The following is a 15761-nucleotide window of genomic DNA, read 5'->3' as shown; positions in this document are numbered from 1 at the left end:
ATAGGGTTAGGAATACAAACGTGTATTCCCCATAGGAAAGCAATGGGAGGCTATCATGCATATCCTCAGAGATGAATTAAATCAATGCATCTTTATGGGGAAAGTTTAGCATCTCCATGCAGAGCATGGAGACACTGATCCATGAGGCACCTCTAGTAGCAGTCTGAATACCAGTGTTTACATTGAAATGTTTGTAGGGACATACTATACTCACCAGAACAACTACATTAAGCTCTAGTTGTTTTGGTGACTATAGTATCCCTTTAACCCCTTCCCGCCGTTACGACGTACCATGCCGTCACGCATTAAATGGGCTTTAAAGCCGTTGCGACGGCATGGTACGCCGTAACGGCTTGCAGCCCCAGGAGGTATGATTTACTTACCTCCGCCACGATCCTCTTCTGGGGGACTGCCTGACAGCCCAGGCAGCCCCCTTCCGGCAAATGAGGCCCCCGGGGGCCATGTGATCGCTCTCAAAGAGCGATCACATGGCCCCCTATAGCTGGCTATGGATCTGCCAGCAGGGGGACTGTTTGAAATATCAGACAGTCCCCCTGCTGGTAGGAGGTGTAAAAAAAAAAAATTAGACATGTGTAAAAATAAAATAAATATAATTTTATATATATATAATATGTATATATATTATATATATAATATATATACATATTATATATGTAACGTCATGCAAAGTGTATTTTAATATTAATATAAGTATATATATTAATATTAAAATACACTTAGAATGACGTTACATATATATAATATGTATATATATTATATATATAATAGATGTACATATATATATTATATATAAATACGTATAATTAAAATAATAAATAAATAAAATAATAAAATAAATAAATAAAATATTGAAACAAAATTTAATATAAATTATATATGCATATGTAATTTCATTCTAACTGTATTTTGTTATTAATATATATATATCGGTAACAAAATACACTTAGAATGACATTCTATATATATCTATCTATATATAAAATACAAATAACCGCAAATATATATATATATATAGATAAATACATATAATTACATAAAAAATTACATTAGTATACACGTAGAATTTAAATACCTTTAAATGCATATATATTAAAATTCTACGTGTATATTTAAATAATCTTTTAACGTAATTATGTGATTTGATTAATTAAAATTTGATTGACATGCCTGACAACACAGGGAGAAAGTGCAGAGAATTTAATTCGCAAGCACTATATTTGACCCTGTAACTCTCCAAGACAACATAAAACCTGTACATAGGGGGTACTGTTTTACTCGGGAGACTTCGCTGAACTCAAATATTAGTGTTTCAAACTGGTAAATTGTATTACAACGATGATATTTTAAGTAAAAGTGACTTTTTTCACATTTTTTACAAGCGAACTGCACTTTTATGGTCTATATTATTGTTGTAATATGTTTTACTGTTTTAAAACACTAATATTTGTGTTTAGTGAAGTCTCCCGAGAATAACAGTACCCCCCATGTACAGGTTTTATGGTGTTTTGGAAAGTTAGAGAGTCACATATAAGGCTTGCATTTCATTTTTTTCACATTGAAATTTGCTAGATTGGTTATGTTGCCTTTGAGAGCGTATGGTAGCCCAGGAATGAGAATTACCCCCATGATGGCATACCATTTGCAAAAGTAGACAACCCGAGGTATTGCAAGTGGGGTATGTCCAGTCTTTCTTAGTAGCCACTTAGTCACAAACACTGGCCAAATATTAGTTTTTTGCTTTTTTCACACAAAAACAAATATGAACGCTAACTTTGGCCAGTGTTTGTGACTAAGTGGCTACTAAAAAAGACTAAACATACCCCACTTTCAATACCTTGGCTTGTCTACTTTTTCAAATGCTATGCCATTATGGAGGTAATTCTCATTCCTGGCTACCACACCGTCTCAAAGGTAACATTACTAATCTGGAAAATTTCAATTTAAAAATGGAATGTTCTATATTTGACCCTGTAACTTTCCAAAACAACATAAAACCTGTTAATGGGGGATACTGTTGTACTCGTGAGACATCGCTGATTACAAATATGTGCATTTATTTGCAGTAAAACCTAACAGTATTATGACATTCACAGTTAAAATGTCAGACGGAAATGCTAATTTAAAAAAAAATCTTATTTTCTCACATTTTTTTCAATTTTGTTCATAATAAATTATGTTCCATATATGAATAGTGAATGATAGATTAAAGCCCTGTTTCTCCTGAACAAAATGATATATAATAAGTGTGGGTGCATATAATTTGAAAGAGGGGAACTACGGTTGAAGAGACATATAGCGCAAATTCCAGTTTTTGTTTACGTTTTGTTTTGATCAGAACGTGCACTATTGACTCCGTCCTGAAGGGGTTAAAGCTTAATAGTGTAGAAACACTTTTGTACTAGCATACAAACTATCACTATGGCTAAGACATAGGAATTAAATATGGTGTTGGAACAACTCAACTAGTGCTTTCAATTTTAGTAAAGACATGCGATTATATTTTTAATCAGTACAGCAGAGCATTGCAGGCCACAGTATTCAAAAACAAATGTTGAACCTATTACTGTTCCCCACTTCAATAAGTTCCAGCAGCATCTGAATTGCACCATTGCATCGAGGCCCAAGTCAGAATTGTCAGGCTGTGGCTCTGTTGCTAATACACAAGTCACAAGAAACTCAACTCACAAGTATCTAGACCTATACAATTATAAAATATATACAATTAATAACAGGAAGGGAAAAACATTTGTTGACTTGTTAAAGGTGTTTAGAAGGGTATATAGAATATATATGGAAAGAGCACAACAGTTCTCTGGTAACCTTTCCAGTGCAGCTGTATGAGAATTCTTTGCAAGGCAGGAGCAATTGCCTGCCTCTTGAGTTTAGCTCTACTGAACTAATCAAACCAGGAAGTAACTGGACCTGCTGTCTGTATGAAGGTCAGGGGTGGAACAAGGCTAATAAAATGCTAATTTCTATTGAAAACAACACTTTTGTAAAAAAAAAAAAAAAAAAAAAATGGAGGGCACCTTTCAACATTTCAGCAAGCCAAATTGCTTTATGGGACCTCGTGTTATATATATTCTTTCTAGCAGAGCCAGAACTAGTTCCAAAGAGTTGTGTTTATCCTACACCTCCATATCTACTTACTTATTTGGGACTCTATTTAAATCAGAAGGACACCATTGCTAAATGATGCATATATCAAGAGGAATGTGGTCATGGCTAGACATGCTCTGGTGCATCTGAGTTTGCACTTACCTATCTTGTGAATTCAGGGATATAGTAAGAATACAACCTTATAAAATAGTTTGTACATTGTGTTTTGCAGTATTGGTTTTCATTGTGTATTAGAATGCATTCCATCTACAGAAAAAAAAACTTTCTATTACAAACTAATATTTGTCTACCCCTGGAGCATGTAATAACCTGTTTTTTTAGGCTCTGTAAGATAAAGGAATATTGAAAGCGATTTTACCATTGAGACAGTTTTCTATGTTAGCTGTTAAAACAAAATTTAAAGAAAAAATATCACATTTTTGTTTCGGATGATTTATTTTGTATAGCGTATAAGTAAACTCTGTTAAGATTATTCACCAATTCACTTGTTTGGCAAATTGAAAACTGACTTGTAAAACTTGGGCAAAAATAGTCAAATTGCTATTAATTGACCATGTTGCAAATTGATTTATTTGTCTTTCAAATAACAAGCAGATCTGTATATAAATTTGAAACATTGACAATGTTGTTATTATTTAAGAAGCAAGCACCAATATATTCAAAAGCACTGCACAATTTGATGGTACAATACATACAAGTAAATTCAACAAGATATGTTTGGCATATGTGAACAAGAAGTAGTGAAAATCTTTGCTCACGTGTTCAAATTTTATTTAAACTTTCTTCACAATTGCTCTTGTTCCTGAAAGTCTTAGGGACGATGAGTCAATATTAACTTAAGTGGGAACCGATGAGGCAAGGATGAAATTGGAATGAGTGGGGATGGGACCTGTGTGGGGACATGCCAATACCTAGCCACATAACCCTAACCCTAACCCACATATGTCATCGGGGTACTTGCATAGAAAGATAGCATGATACCCTGCAAAGAAGCCAAGAGGGATGCCAATTTGCAGAGCAATGCTGATTCACTAGTGTATGGGCTGAAGTGACCTTGAATACTTGCCTAATTGTGAAGCAGGTCATAGTGAAAAGCCTTAATGAAAGTTTCAAGCACAAACGCATCATCACTATTGGTGGGAGTTAGGAAACAGTATTTCAGAAGCCCTGTAGTGGAAAAAGCTGCATTGAAATTGATATGGAGTTATTCTTTGTCTTCTAGATTGTTATGTGTGAGTCACAAACCAGAGGTGCAGGAGAATACCTTTAGGAATGGTTGGGTATAAGGTCTAGGTAAAGAGGTTGCAGCAATATTTGGGAGTGCATTGGGATAGTCAGTCTCACCTCTGTGGATATCTAGTTCGGCAAGTAGATGTCAGTAGGTGAGGGAGTCCTCTGGTGCCACATGATGTAAGTGCTTACTTATGTATAAGGCAGCAGGTTGAATCACCTTGGTATTTAAAAGAACCGTTTCAGAGGGTTGAGGACAGTGCATTCTGCAAGCATCTCTGGGTAAAAGTAATAGGGTGAAAATTGTGCTAAAGGATCTCACATTTACTTTGATCTACTCTTGGGTGTAGGAATGCAAAAATAAAATTACATAAAAATGGGACACCTAGACTGGGCCTTGGAGGCAGATTGCCTGTTTGCTCTGTCAAGTGATATTCAGGAAGTTTGCCTCAGATAAGGTTAAACACACGTTTAACAGATGTGTAAACCTGTGTTTTAGAGCTACGTGGTCTGTAGACCCTAGAAGCCATTTCTCTGGGTTTAGATAATAAATACTGGGAATGCAGGGGGAAAAGTTTTATATTCTCTTGATGGAGGTGACTGTGTTTTTATAGCATACGAAATATGCTAAATGTCAAATATTAGACTACATAGGGACCGCCCCCCTTTTGTGTCATTGTCTACCAAATTTTGTCCAGGGCCTCTTATTTCCTAGCCCCATATGGCAGAATGGTTAGATCTCTTGAAGACAAGATGCAATTTCCCATACATGGCTGTAAGGTGGTAAAGATATAGGGGTCATAAGAGGTCAGGGCCATCTCTAATAATGACTGGACCCTGGGCAAGCATTTCTTTGGCCCGCTGGACTATACCTGCCCCCCCCCACATTTCTTGGCATGCAATCGCGGCATCCATCCCAACACAGTGGGGGAACTAAAGTAGAAATACATCTTATTGGGCCCCCCAATTGCAAGGTTGGACAAAAGGTAGAACACTCTCTGTCGTGCAACTCCAACAATGCTTTGACAGCTGGGGCTCTACCAATTTACCAGGTTTGCATGGTTGTATTTAGCACTGTATATAAGCATGTGTTTGTATGGAGTATGTTTGTGTGAATTTGTATGTGGTGTTGAAGTTTAAATGCAAGTGTGCATTTATGTGTAGTGTTGGTTTTTTAATGCAGGTTTTTTTTTTATATATAATTTTGGTGTTTAACTGAGAGGTGTGTTTGTATGTAGTATTGACGTTTCAATGCAGGAGTGTGTTTGTAAGTCATGTTGAAGTTTGAATGGATTGGTGTATTTGTATTTAATGTTGGTGCTCAGACGCACAGGTACACACATTGATTATATACACACACTGACAACATACAAGTACACAGACACATACAGATACACAGACACATACACTGACACATACTGACACACGCTAACAGATATACTGACACACATACACACAGGCATATATACAGACATACTGACACACACACTGACAAACGGAAACACATACACAGGCACATACACTGACAGACATACTGACACACACAGAGACACACATACAGGGCCGGCCTTAGGTCTTTAGGCGCCCTGTGCGAAAAATCGTCACTGAAAGTTCACAGTTTATATGTATCGGTATCGGCTCTAAAAAAATCAATATCAGTCGATCCCTAGTATTAACAGTGTGTGATATGCGTGTATTGGTTGTATGTGATATTTGTGCTGGGTTTATTGGCTGTGTGTGATGGTTATTTAATTCAGTTAAAAATATGCATTTAGGCCTGTGTGTGAATGCAGGTGTATATTTTTGCAGAGTTATGTGCACACATTCCCACAGTCAGATGCACACAGTTATACATATACACTATCAAATCCACCACATGCACATAGTCGCAGGCAGATAGTCACATACACAGGATCAGGCAGAAACACACAGGTAAAGTCAGTAACACAGATTTACAGGTAGATAAACACTCACACACAATTACAGGCAGACAGCCACACACACATACAGTTTTACACACACACACACACACACACACACAGTCTTACACACACATACTTACATGCAGACCACACACACACACACAAAGGCAGACAGAAACCCACACACACGCAGAAACCCACACACACACATGCAGACAGTCACACACACAGGCAGACAGTCACACACACAGGCAGACAGTCACACACACACACACACACACAGGCAGACAGTCATACACGCAGACAGTCACACACAGGCAGACAGTCACACACACACAGGCAGACAGTCACGCGCACACACACACACAGGCAGTCACGCACACACACACAGGCAGACAGTCATACACACGGACAGTCACACACACACAGGCAGAGTCATAAAATAAACACACACACGCAGACAGTCATACACACACACAGTCACAGACACACACAGGCAGATAGTCAGACACACACACACAGGCAGACAGTCACAATCACATAGTTACCTCTGTTCATTGTGGAGGCAGTGCAGCTCCTGGAGACTGTTTGTTGAGGGAAGCAGGGACTCCTTCCTGCTTCCCCTGCAGCACTTATCCGGCACTTTTAGCTCCGCCCCCGCCGCACAGGAAGCTCCGCCCTGCCACACGGGAAGCTCCGCCCCACCACCATTTTTTTTTTATTCCGCTTGGCTGTGCGGCCGCACAGCGCACCCTGCTCCATGGCGCCCTGTGCGGCCGCACAGCTCGCACACCCTTGAGGCCGGCCCTGCACACATACACTGACAGAAATACTGACACATACAGATATTCTGACACATACAGGCATTCTTACACACAGATACATACTGTCAGACACACAGATACAAGGGGCAATGGGTGCAGTTCATTTAATAACCTGTTGTTGACATTAAGAGATTTAACAATTAGAAGCTCATCTGAGCAGGGCCCTCATCAATCTATTGTACCTGCACAAAGTTGTAATTGTCTTATTTATTGTTAAATCTTCACTCTTTATAATATTGTAGAGCGCTACGGAATAAAGTTGGCGTTATATAAATTCCAAACAGCTTTTTCACTCGACCAGCAGGTGTGGTGAAAAAGAATCAGAGAGGATAGTACCAGTCTATTCTGGGCACGAACCCTGTAGATTAGACAACTACAAAATGGTGGAACACTAGGTTCCAAAAACGTAAATGTTGTATATAGCATAAAATAAAGTATCAAATAGTGTACAGGGGTAGCTAAGGGAGGGCTAAGACTAAAATCAGTAAATGTTTATCTAATCAGTCTTTATTGAGTTGTTCCCTCAGATACACTAACTGAAATAGACAAAATAAGAGATAGCAGATAAGGGGGAAGGAATCTCAGAGAACAGTGGTAATGGTGGAAACTGGTTCTCATATTGCAGGTATAATCATATGGCCAGAGGCAACAAGGTACTAGTGCTGTATGGATCTCTACGTGTACATCTTTGTTACAAGGTAAATAAAAGACTACTATGACCCAAAGGAAAGTATGAATAGTGACAGGTAAACGCTGTTCTAAGGAAAACAACAGCCTACTACCAGCACAGGACAGAAAATGAATACCTGCAATAGAACATAATACCTTAGTTGCTGTGCTAAATCAGCAACTTACCAATACCAAAGACCCCCTCCCCCCCCCCCCCCCGCAGAACAGCGATGATGGTCGTTACTGGTTATTTTATTGCAGGAAATAATCATATAGCCAAGGTAACAAGGTATTAGTGCAGTATCTATCTCCACTTGTACACCCTTACCAAAAAGGTAGACAAAAGGTTACTATGACCGAAAGGAGACTATAAATAGTGATAGCAGGCTAATAGCTTGGCTGTTCCAAGGCAAGCAACAGCCTACTACCAGCACAGGACAGGAAGTGAATACCTGCAATGGAGCATAACACCTCTGTTGCTGTGCTAAGTCAATACCAATACCAAAGAACCGTCACCCTTACAGAGCAGCAACCCAACTGACACTAATACTATATTATATACAGTAATCTACAAACTCAAATGTGCATAGTGCAAAGTGAAAATGAGAAAAAGGAAAGAAAAGCTAGTGAGCCCGTTTCGGTGCTAGATGCACCTTTGTCGAGGGCCAAACGTTTATTTTAAATGGCAATAAATATATTTTAAATCATACTATATATTATCTTCTTCCAAGCAGAGGGGAAAGCCTTAGCATGCTTGGTGTGCACCAGCTTTAATCATACCTCATGAAAATTATTTGATAAAGAACCGAGGATCTGCACTCATAGCTTTCTTGTGCCATAAACACTACAATAACTTTAATGGTTATGGTGCTTTAAGTGTCCCTTTAGCTCTTTTATTACAACAATTTCAGAATCACAAATATGAGTAATATTTACATGACCATGTAGCTCATCTTAAAAGTATGCATTTCACTCCATTGGTAGTTCTCATAGAAGACCTCAAGGAATCGCTCATAATGTCAGAGCATATAAATGAGTTATCAATTATGTAAAGCACTCTGAAAAACTAATTACACAGCTGCATACCTCTGGACAAAGATAAGTATGGATGGTAAGATAGGCAGGTGGGTGGACCAGACGGGTATGGTACAGTAGATGGGACTTCTAGTTAAAAGGGCAGGCCCATCCATAAAATTGACTGCTATGCTTAAATGGCATGCATGCCAGGCTGGAATAACAGCCACTCTGGCCTGCCCTATTGCTCAGGGCAGCAGTGCTTATGAAGTGTTCGGAGCATGAGCTTAGTGTCCTGCGGTTACTCCGGTCCCCATGATACACTTGTGGTATGTTTATTTGAGGATTTTCTCTGTTGTTCCGGTATGCGAGACAACAAGGAACAAACATGGAAAAGACACTGAATTCAGGATGGTCCCACTTAACCCATGGTATTTGGAAGATCTGCAACAGTATGTTGAGACCCACCACCATGTTTTGACTAAATAGAGACCTTCATGACAATACAAAGGTTGTAACTGTTATCAAGAATGTTGACAGAACTGACAAACATTTCCTGTCTGATCTTCCTGTATGCATCTCTATTTTTCCTGCTAGGAAAAATAAATATGGTGTAGATTTTTTTTAAACATCTACCAGGTTATCATATGAGTCTGTCAAAAATTCTTTATTTGTATTCATAGAGCGTATCAGAAAATAATGTTGGGATTATTCACTAATTCACTTGTTTGGCAAATAAAAACCTGATTTGTAAAACTTTGGCCAAAATAGCCACGTTGCTATAAATTGGACACGTTGCAGATTTATTTATTTGTTTTCCAAATAGCATGTTTGAGCAAGTTAGAGGGGAATGATCATTTAAATATACTTATGCACTTGCTTCACAATTGCTCTTGTTCCTGAAAGTCCCAGGGATGATAAGTCAATATTAACTTACGTGGGAGCTAAGGAGGCAAATATGAAATTGGAATTAATAGAGAGTGATCTTGTGGTGACATACCATTTCCTAGCCATTTTGGACTATTTCATCTGGGTATTTGCATTATAGGATAGCTTGCTACCCTGCAAAGTAGCCAAGAGAGATGCCCATTTGCAGAGCACTTCTGATTCCGATGCCTATTTGCAGAGCACTTCTGGGCTGAAAAATCCTTTGACTCTAGTTTACTTTTAGCTTTCTTTCTTTCTGTATTATGAAAAGCATATTGTCGTTCTTAATACTGCTTTCATATTTTAGTTATTTAGAAACCATGTCATAACTTGTTTTCTTGTTTGATGTACTAAACCATTTACCAAATAATACATGGTTTATGTGCTTGATTGAGGTAAATGGCACAGAATGTAAATGTTTTATAATCCTTTTACATCCTTCTTCCTTCCTTACAGTAACACAGTGCCGGTTATTATAATTAAAATATCGCTCACACTGGTGGCGATGAACTTTGTGAATGGGTTTGACAAGGATCTTATTTTCTATTATTTTACAGGTGTTTGGTGACACAGACCATGTGCGAATGACCTCCGAGGGGTCTGATTGCCGCTGTAAATGCATCATGAGGCCCTTAAACAAAGAAGCCTGTTCTCGAATGAAAGAAGGCAACACACGCGTAGAGGATTATTATACGGTAGAAACGGTCAGCTCGGGTTCTGATTGTAAGTGCTCCTGCACTGCACCACCATCTTCTCTAAACCCATGTGAAAACGAGTGGAAGATGGAAAAGATGAGAAAACAAGCTCCTGAGTTGTTTAAGGTAACATTTTAAATAATTCCTTGATTAACTTTTAGGCCTGTAGATGGTTGATGTTAAAGCTATAAACGATTTACATTTCAGCTAACCATTACAAGTTTTGCTAATTTGATCATTGACGAAGGGATGAGAAGAACTATATAACATCAATGACAAATTCCCTATATTTAGTTACTTGTGAAGAAGTGCTCTATCAAAGCATTTAAGTCTATGGTGATAAACTGCAGCTCACAGGTTGTTGGAATTCTCTGTTTTTTTGTTGGCTACATTATGTCTGAGGAATATGTTAACTGTAGTCCAACAATTTCCACTAATTATATTTAATTTAAATTCCTAAAGTGCAGAATTGCTAATTAAGGAGTATATAACAATATACCATTTTGATAATTACTGACATTCTAACTGCTGTCAATTATAGTAATGACAAAATAATCACAATCTCACGGTTCAGATACCTTTTAACAGTATTGTTTCAATTAGTGGTTTGGTGAAAAATGGCATGCTTATAGCCAATATTAAACAATCAAGATTCTTTTGTTTCACATTTCTGAAGAGTTATTGGTTATTGACTTGCAGTTCAATGCTACAAGTCACACCAGCAAGCCCTGAGAGTCTAGAGGTGAATTGATACTTGGTAAGATTGGTAAGATTTTCACTCGCCAATAAGTGGTGGTGTGTTGAAATATTTTTTTTTGTCAATCTGTATTTTATTGAGGCATATTAGATGGGGTACAGAATAGAGAAAGGGAAATTTGCAATTCGAATACAGTATAGGGTTCAATAACAATGGCATCTAACATTTCCTTAGTATTAATACCTCTTTTTTATATATTATGGTTTAATGTCGCATTTGTAAACAGGTTTAGTCTATATGCAATTGAAGTCGCTTAACATTAACAAGTTGTGAGGAATTAGGTGCGCAATCTTTGTACAAAATAAATGTGCAGGTTCAGTATTTCCTTTTTGCGTAATTGAACTAAAATAGGAGGAACACGCTTGCACAATAAATGATTAGCTGCTTGCAAAAGTGGTTATAACATGCTAGGAACAGGAACAGGCTAGTGTGGTTGCATGGGCTAGAAATGGCGTACATGTGATGTGGACTGACCGTTTAGCCACAACGTGCTAGCTTCGCTTATTAGAGCTACTGTGTATAATCCGGAGGCTTTTCATGTGGTTATGCGGACTATTGACATCAGGCTAAGAGGACGTGTGTATTAGTGGCTGTGTGTGTGGGCAGGCTAGCTAAACATGAATGCATGCATGCAGTGGAAACAGTGTGCCACTGGGTACAGGCCCCGGTACATCAAACTGCGGGACCTATATGGTCAAAAATCACAAACTGAACAAGGCTGAGCTAATATGACCTCAACATAAAATGGGGAGTCTCCAGCATGCTGTGCACACAGTAGTAACTGTGGACCTCACCTCAAAATTCGCACTGTTGCTATGTAGTAAATGAAGGCATGTTCAGCTTAGTGTACTAGCGGTAGTATCTGCGAGTTTTAAAGTATGTATTAACTAAATAAACATTAGCATGATAAGAGCAGGAGAGACAACATATACATATCGGTCAGATGTAAGGACGTCGTGTTGGTTCTTGCAGGTAGCAGACCTGGAAGGTTGCAGAGAGGGCTGGAGTGCGTCCATAGTGACTCATTAAAGGTGAGTAGGGCATTGTCGGGTCTCGGGTGCCGTAATTCCTGCCAGGGTATTTAAAGTCCCAGTGGGCTACTCAGCCGATGCCCCTCTGTGTTAGGCCGTCGAAGATGTACAGCTGGTGTCAGACCTTCCGGCATCCGTACTCCGGGGACTTCCGGGTAGACGGAGCGCGGCCACTCCCCCTCCTCTGACGCGGTCACTCCCAGGATACAAAGGGAAACCGCGGCAACACCTCAGTGCTGGATCAATTTGAAAGCCTCCCGCGAAAACTTCAAAGCTAAGTGTATCTGTGTTTACCTCTCCTGTGTATCGGACCCGGACTGTTTATCGTATACCTGCCTTCTCCTCTCCTCGACCACGGACTTGCCTCTTTTGTCTGCAGCCAACTTAATCCTCTCTGAGAAACATCTCTCATCAAACCGGATTACCACCCCTACAAAGCTAAGTAGAACTCTTCTGCCTAAACAGGAGTATTGTTATCCTGCATCTCTGCTTACCTTCTTTTGCTTCAACCTAACTAATTGTTCTGCTGCCAATTAACAATTCTACATTGGAATCTCATCTCTGTTCAGACTAAAACATTGCCTCACCCTAATCTTCTCTGCAAATCCTGCTGCTGCTTAATTTTCTGACAAGGAATTAAAGAGACAGTTCAACTTGAATTTTACTTTATTTCAATTATAACAATTTAATAAACAATTTCAGTTATCTACAGTTGTGATCCATATTGTCAATAAGTGACCATTACAGATTGATCCAGCCCTCTTAATGGATCCAGTAGATCTCACTTCTGAAATCACAAGATTGAACCAAAGAGTGGATACGCTTACTCAAGGCATGCAAGACCTACAGGTCACCAATGAACGAATCCTTACTTATGTAAGGGACTTACAAACACACACTCCTCATACCGTTACACACTCGGCTAGTGATCCTGCTGTTTCCAACCCCGAAAAGTTTTCTGGAGACAGGTCCCAATACCGAGAATTTATCAATTCTTGCAAATTGTTGATTGCCTTGAAACCTAGATCATATCCCACCGAAAGATCTAAGGTTTGTTCTGTTATTTCATTTTTAAGAGGCGAACCCATGGCCTGGGCTCATTCCTTCCTGGAGAATGATGACCCCATATTGGATTCCCTGGATGAATTCTTCGAAGCCATGTCTCTCCTTTACAAGGACCCTAATAAACAAGCAACTGCAGACTTAACCATTAGAACACTGCAGCAAAGAAACAGGCCTGTCGAGGATTATATTGCTGAATTCAAACGATGGGCACCAGAAACCCAGTGGAATGACATAACACTACGTAACCAGTTCCGTATTGGGTTATCTGAAGCTGTCAAGGATGAGCTCTCCAGGACAGAACTACCTACTACACTGAATACTCTTATCCAATTGTCAATCAGCATTGACAGACGACTTAGGGAAAGAAAAGCTGAGAAGTCACTCACTAGCTCCCTATGGAAAAAACCCTTCACTTCTTCACGAGCACCAGAGAAACCTGTAACTCCCACAGAACCTATGGAAATAGGGGTTTTGAGAAGTCCTCTTACTCCAGAAGAGAGAACCAGAAGAAGACAAATGAACCTCTGCATGTACTGTGCTTCACAAGAACATGTGGTCCCAGAATGTCCTCTATTGAAACGTCCTAGAGGCGGTAAGCATGGTTCTACTACGAATGTAATGAGTGTACTTCCTCCTAAAACTACCTCTCATCTCTCCTCTGTTTCTCTCATATTACAGTGGGACAAAGAAAGGATTACCACTGATGCCATTATCGATTCCGGTGCTAATGGGGTTTTCCTGGACTCATCCTTTGTTTCAAAAAATAAAATTCCTTGTGTTCAAAAACGTAATTCCGTCTCTGTCAGAGTTATTGATGGCTCCTTAATATCCTCGGGGCCCATTCGGTCTGAAACTATCCCTTTAAGAACTACTACCAATCATATCCATTCTGAATTTCTTGTTTTTGATGTTATAAATTCTCCTCTTTATCCAATTATATTAGGAATCGACTGGTTGCGGACTCACAACCCATATATTACATGGGCTCCTTTCTCTCTCACCTTTAACTCTGCATATTGTAAGGGAACATGTCTACAACACATCCCCATTCTACAAGTTACTGAAGAAACCCCCATACCTTCCATCTATTCTGAGTTCGCCGATGTATTCAGTAAAAAGGAAGCGGAGACACTTCCTCCTCATCGACCTTATGATTGTCCTATTGACCTTGTTCCTGGTGCTCCTATCCCTTTTGGACACATTTACCCTCTCTCTGAATCAGAGTTAAAAACCCTCAAAGAATACCTGGATGAGAACCTCCGTAAAGGGTTCATTAGACCTTCCTGTTCACCAGCCGCTTCCAGCATGTTTTTCGTAAGGAACAAGGATCAGACTATACGCCCAATCATCGACTACAGGTCATTAAATAAAATAACTATCAAGAATCGTTACCCTCTTCCCCTGATCAATGAGTTGATCGAAAGATTAAGAACAGCTACCATCTACACTAAACTTGACCTTCGTGGGGCATATAACCTTGTTAGAATCAAGGCCAATGATGAATGGAAAACGGCGTTCAGGACCCGATATGGCCTTTACGAATATCTTGTCATGCCCTTCGGGCTCTGTAACGCCCCTGCAACCTTTCAGCATTTCATAAACGATATCTTCAGAGATCTCCTAGATGTTTGTGTCATCATCTACTTAGATGATATTCTCATCTACTCCAACAACCTTGAGGAACACAGAAAACATGTGAGATGGGTATTATCCAGATTAAGAACACACAAATTATATGCTAAACCTGAAAAATGTATTTTTGAAGTCAATGAAATCACTTTTTTGGGATACGTTATCTCCCCTCATTCCATAAGTATGGATACCTCAAAAATAGATTGTATTGTCAATTGGTCTACTCCTGCTAATATTAAGGACTTACAACGTTTTTTGGGATTTGCCAACTTCTACAGGAAGTTCATTAAAAATTACTCCAATGTAGCTCATCCGCTTAACCTGCTCAATAGCAGTAAACGTTCCTTTGCTTGGAACGAAGAGGCTCAAGCAGCCTTTGATGAATTAAAACGGAGATTTACAAGTGCTCCCATTCTCCAACTCCCTAATCCTGATTTTCTCTACGTCATGGAAACAGATGCTTCTGACGCAGCTATCGGGGCTGTCCTTTCTCAGCAACGATCGCCTCAAGATCCTCTCCATCCAGTGGCTTTTTTCTCACGATCTATGTCTCCTGCTGAACGAAATTATCCTATAGGAGAAAAAGAATTGTTAAGTATTAAAGCAGCATTCGAAAACTGGCGACACATACTTGAAGACTCACGCACTCCTGTAATTGTATACACTGACCACAGGAACCTTGAATATCTTCATTCGAACAAAACTCTCTCTGCCAGACAAGTAAGATGGAATCTTTTCTTTGCCCGATTCAATTTTCAAATTATTTACAGACCTGGATCCAGAAACAAAAAAGCAGATGCTCTGTCCAGAATCCAACAAGATCTTCCTGTGATTGGAACTCCCCCACCTAAAAT

At 39.2% G+C, this 15761-nt stretch overlaps 1 protein-coding gene across 1 annotated transcript in view; it reads left to right on the top strand.

The window, feature by feature from the left end:
* OLFML2A (olfactomedin like 2A) overlaps window positions 1-15761 on the top strand; it is a 106115-nt gene that overhangs the window by 37659 nt on the left and 52695 nt on the right. The window contains exon 2 of the mRNA XM_063432305.1: window positions 10285-10548. Within this exon, the coding sequence (XP_063288375.1) occupies window positions 10285-10548 (264 nt within the window). The remainder of the gene's footprint in view (window positions 1-10284; window positions 10549-15761) is intronic.

The sequence above is a fragment of the Pelobates fuscus genome, chromosome 9 (genome assembly GCF_036172605.1).
Source record: "Pelobates fuscus isolate aPelFus1 chromosome 9, aPelFus1.pri, whole genome shotgun sequence".
Lineage (NCBI taxonomy): Eukaryota > Metazoa > Chordata > Amphibia > Anura > Pelobatidae > Pelobates > Pelobates fuscus.
This window is presented reverse-complemented; position numbering and strand designations above follow the sequence as displayed.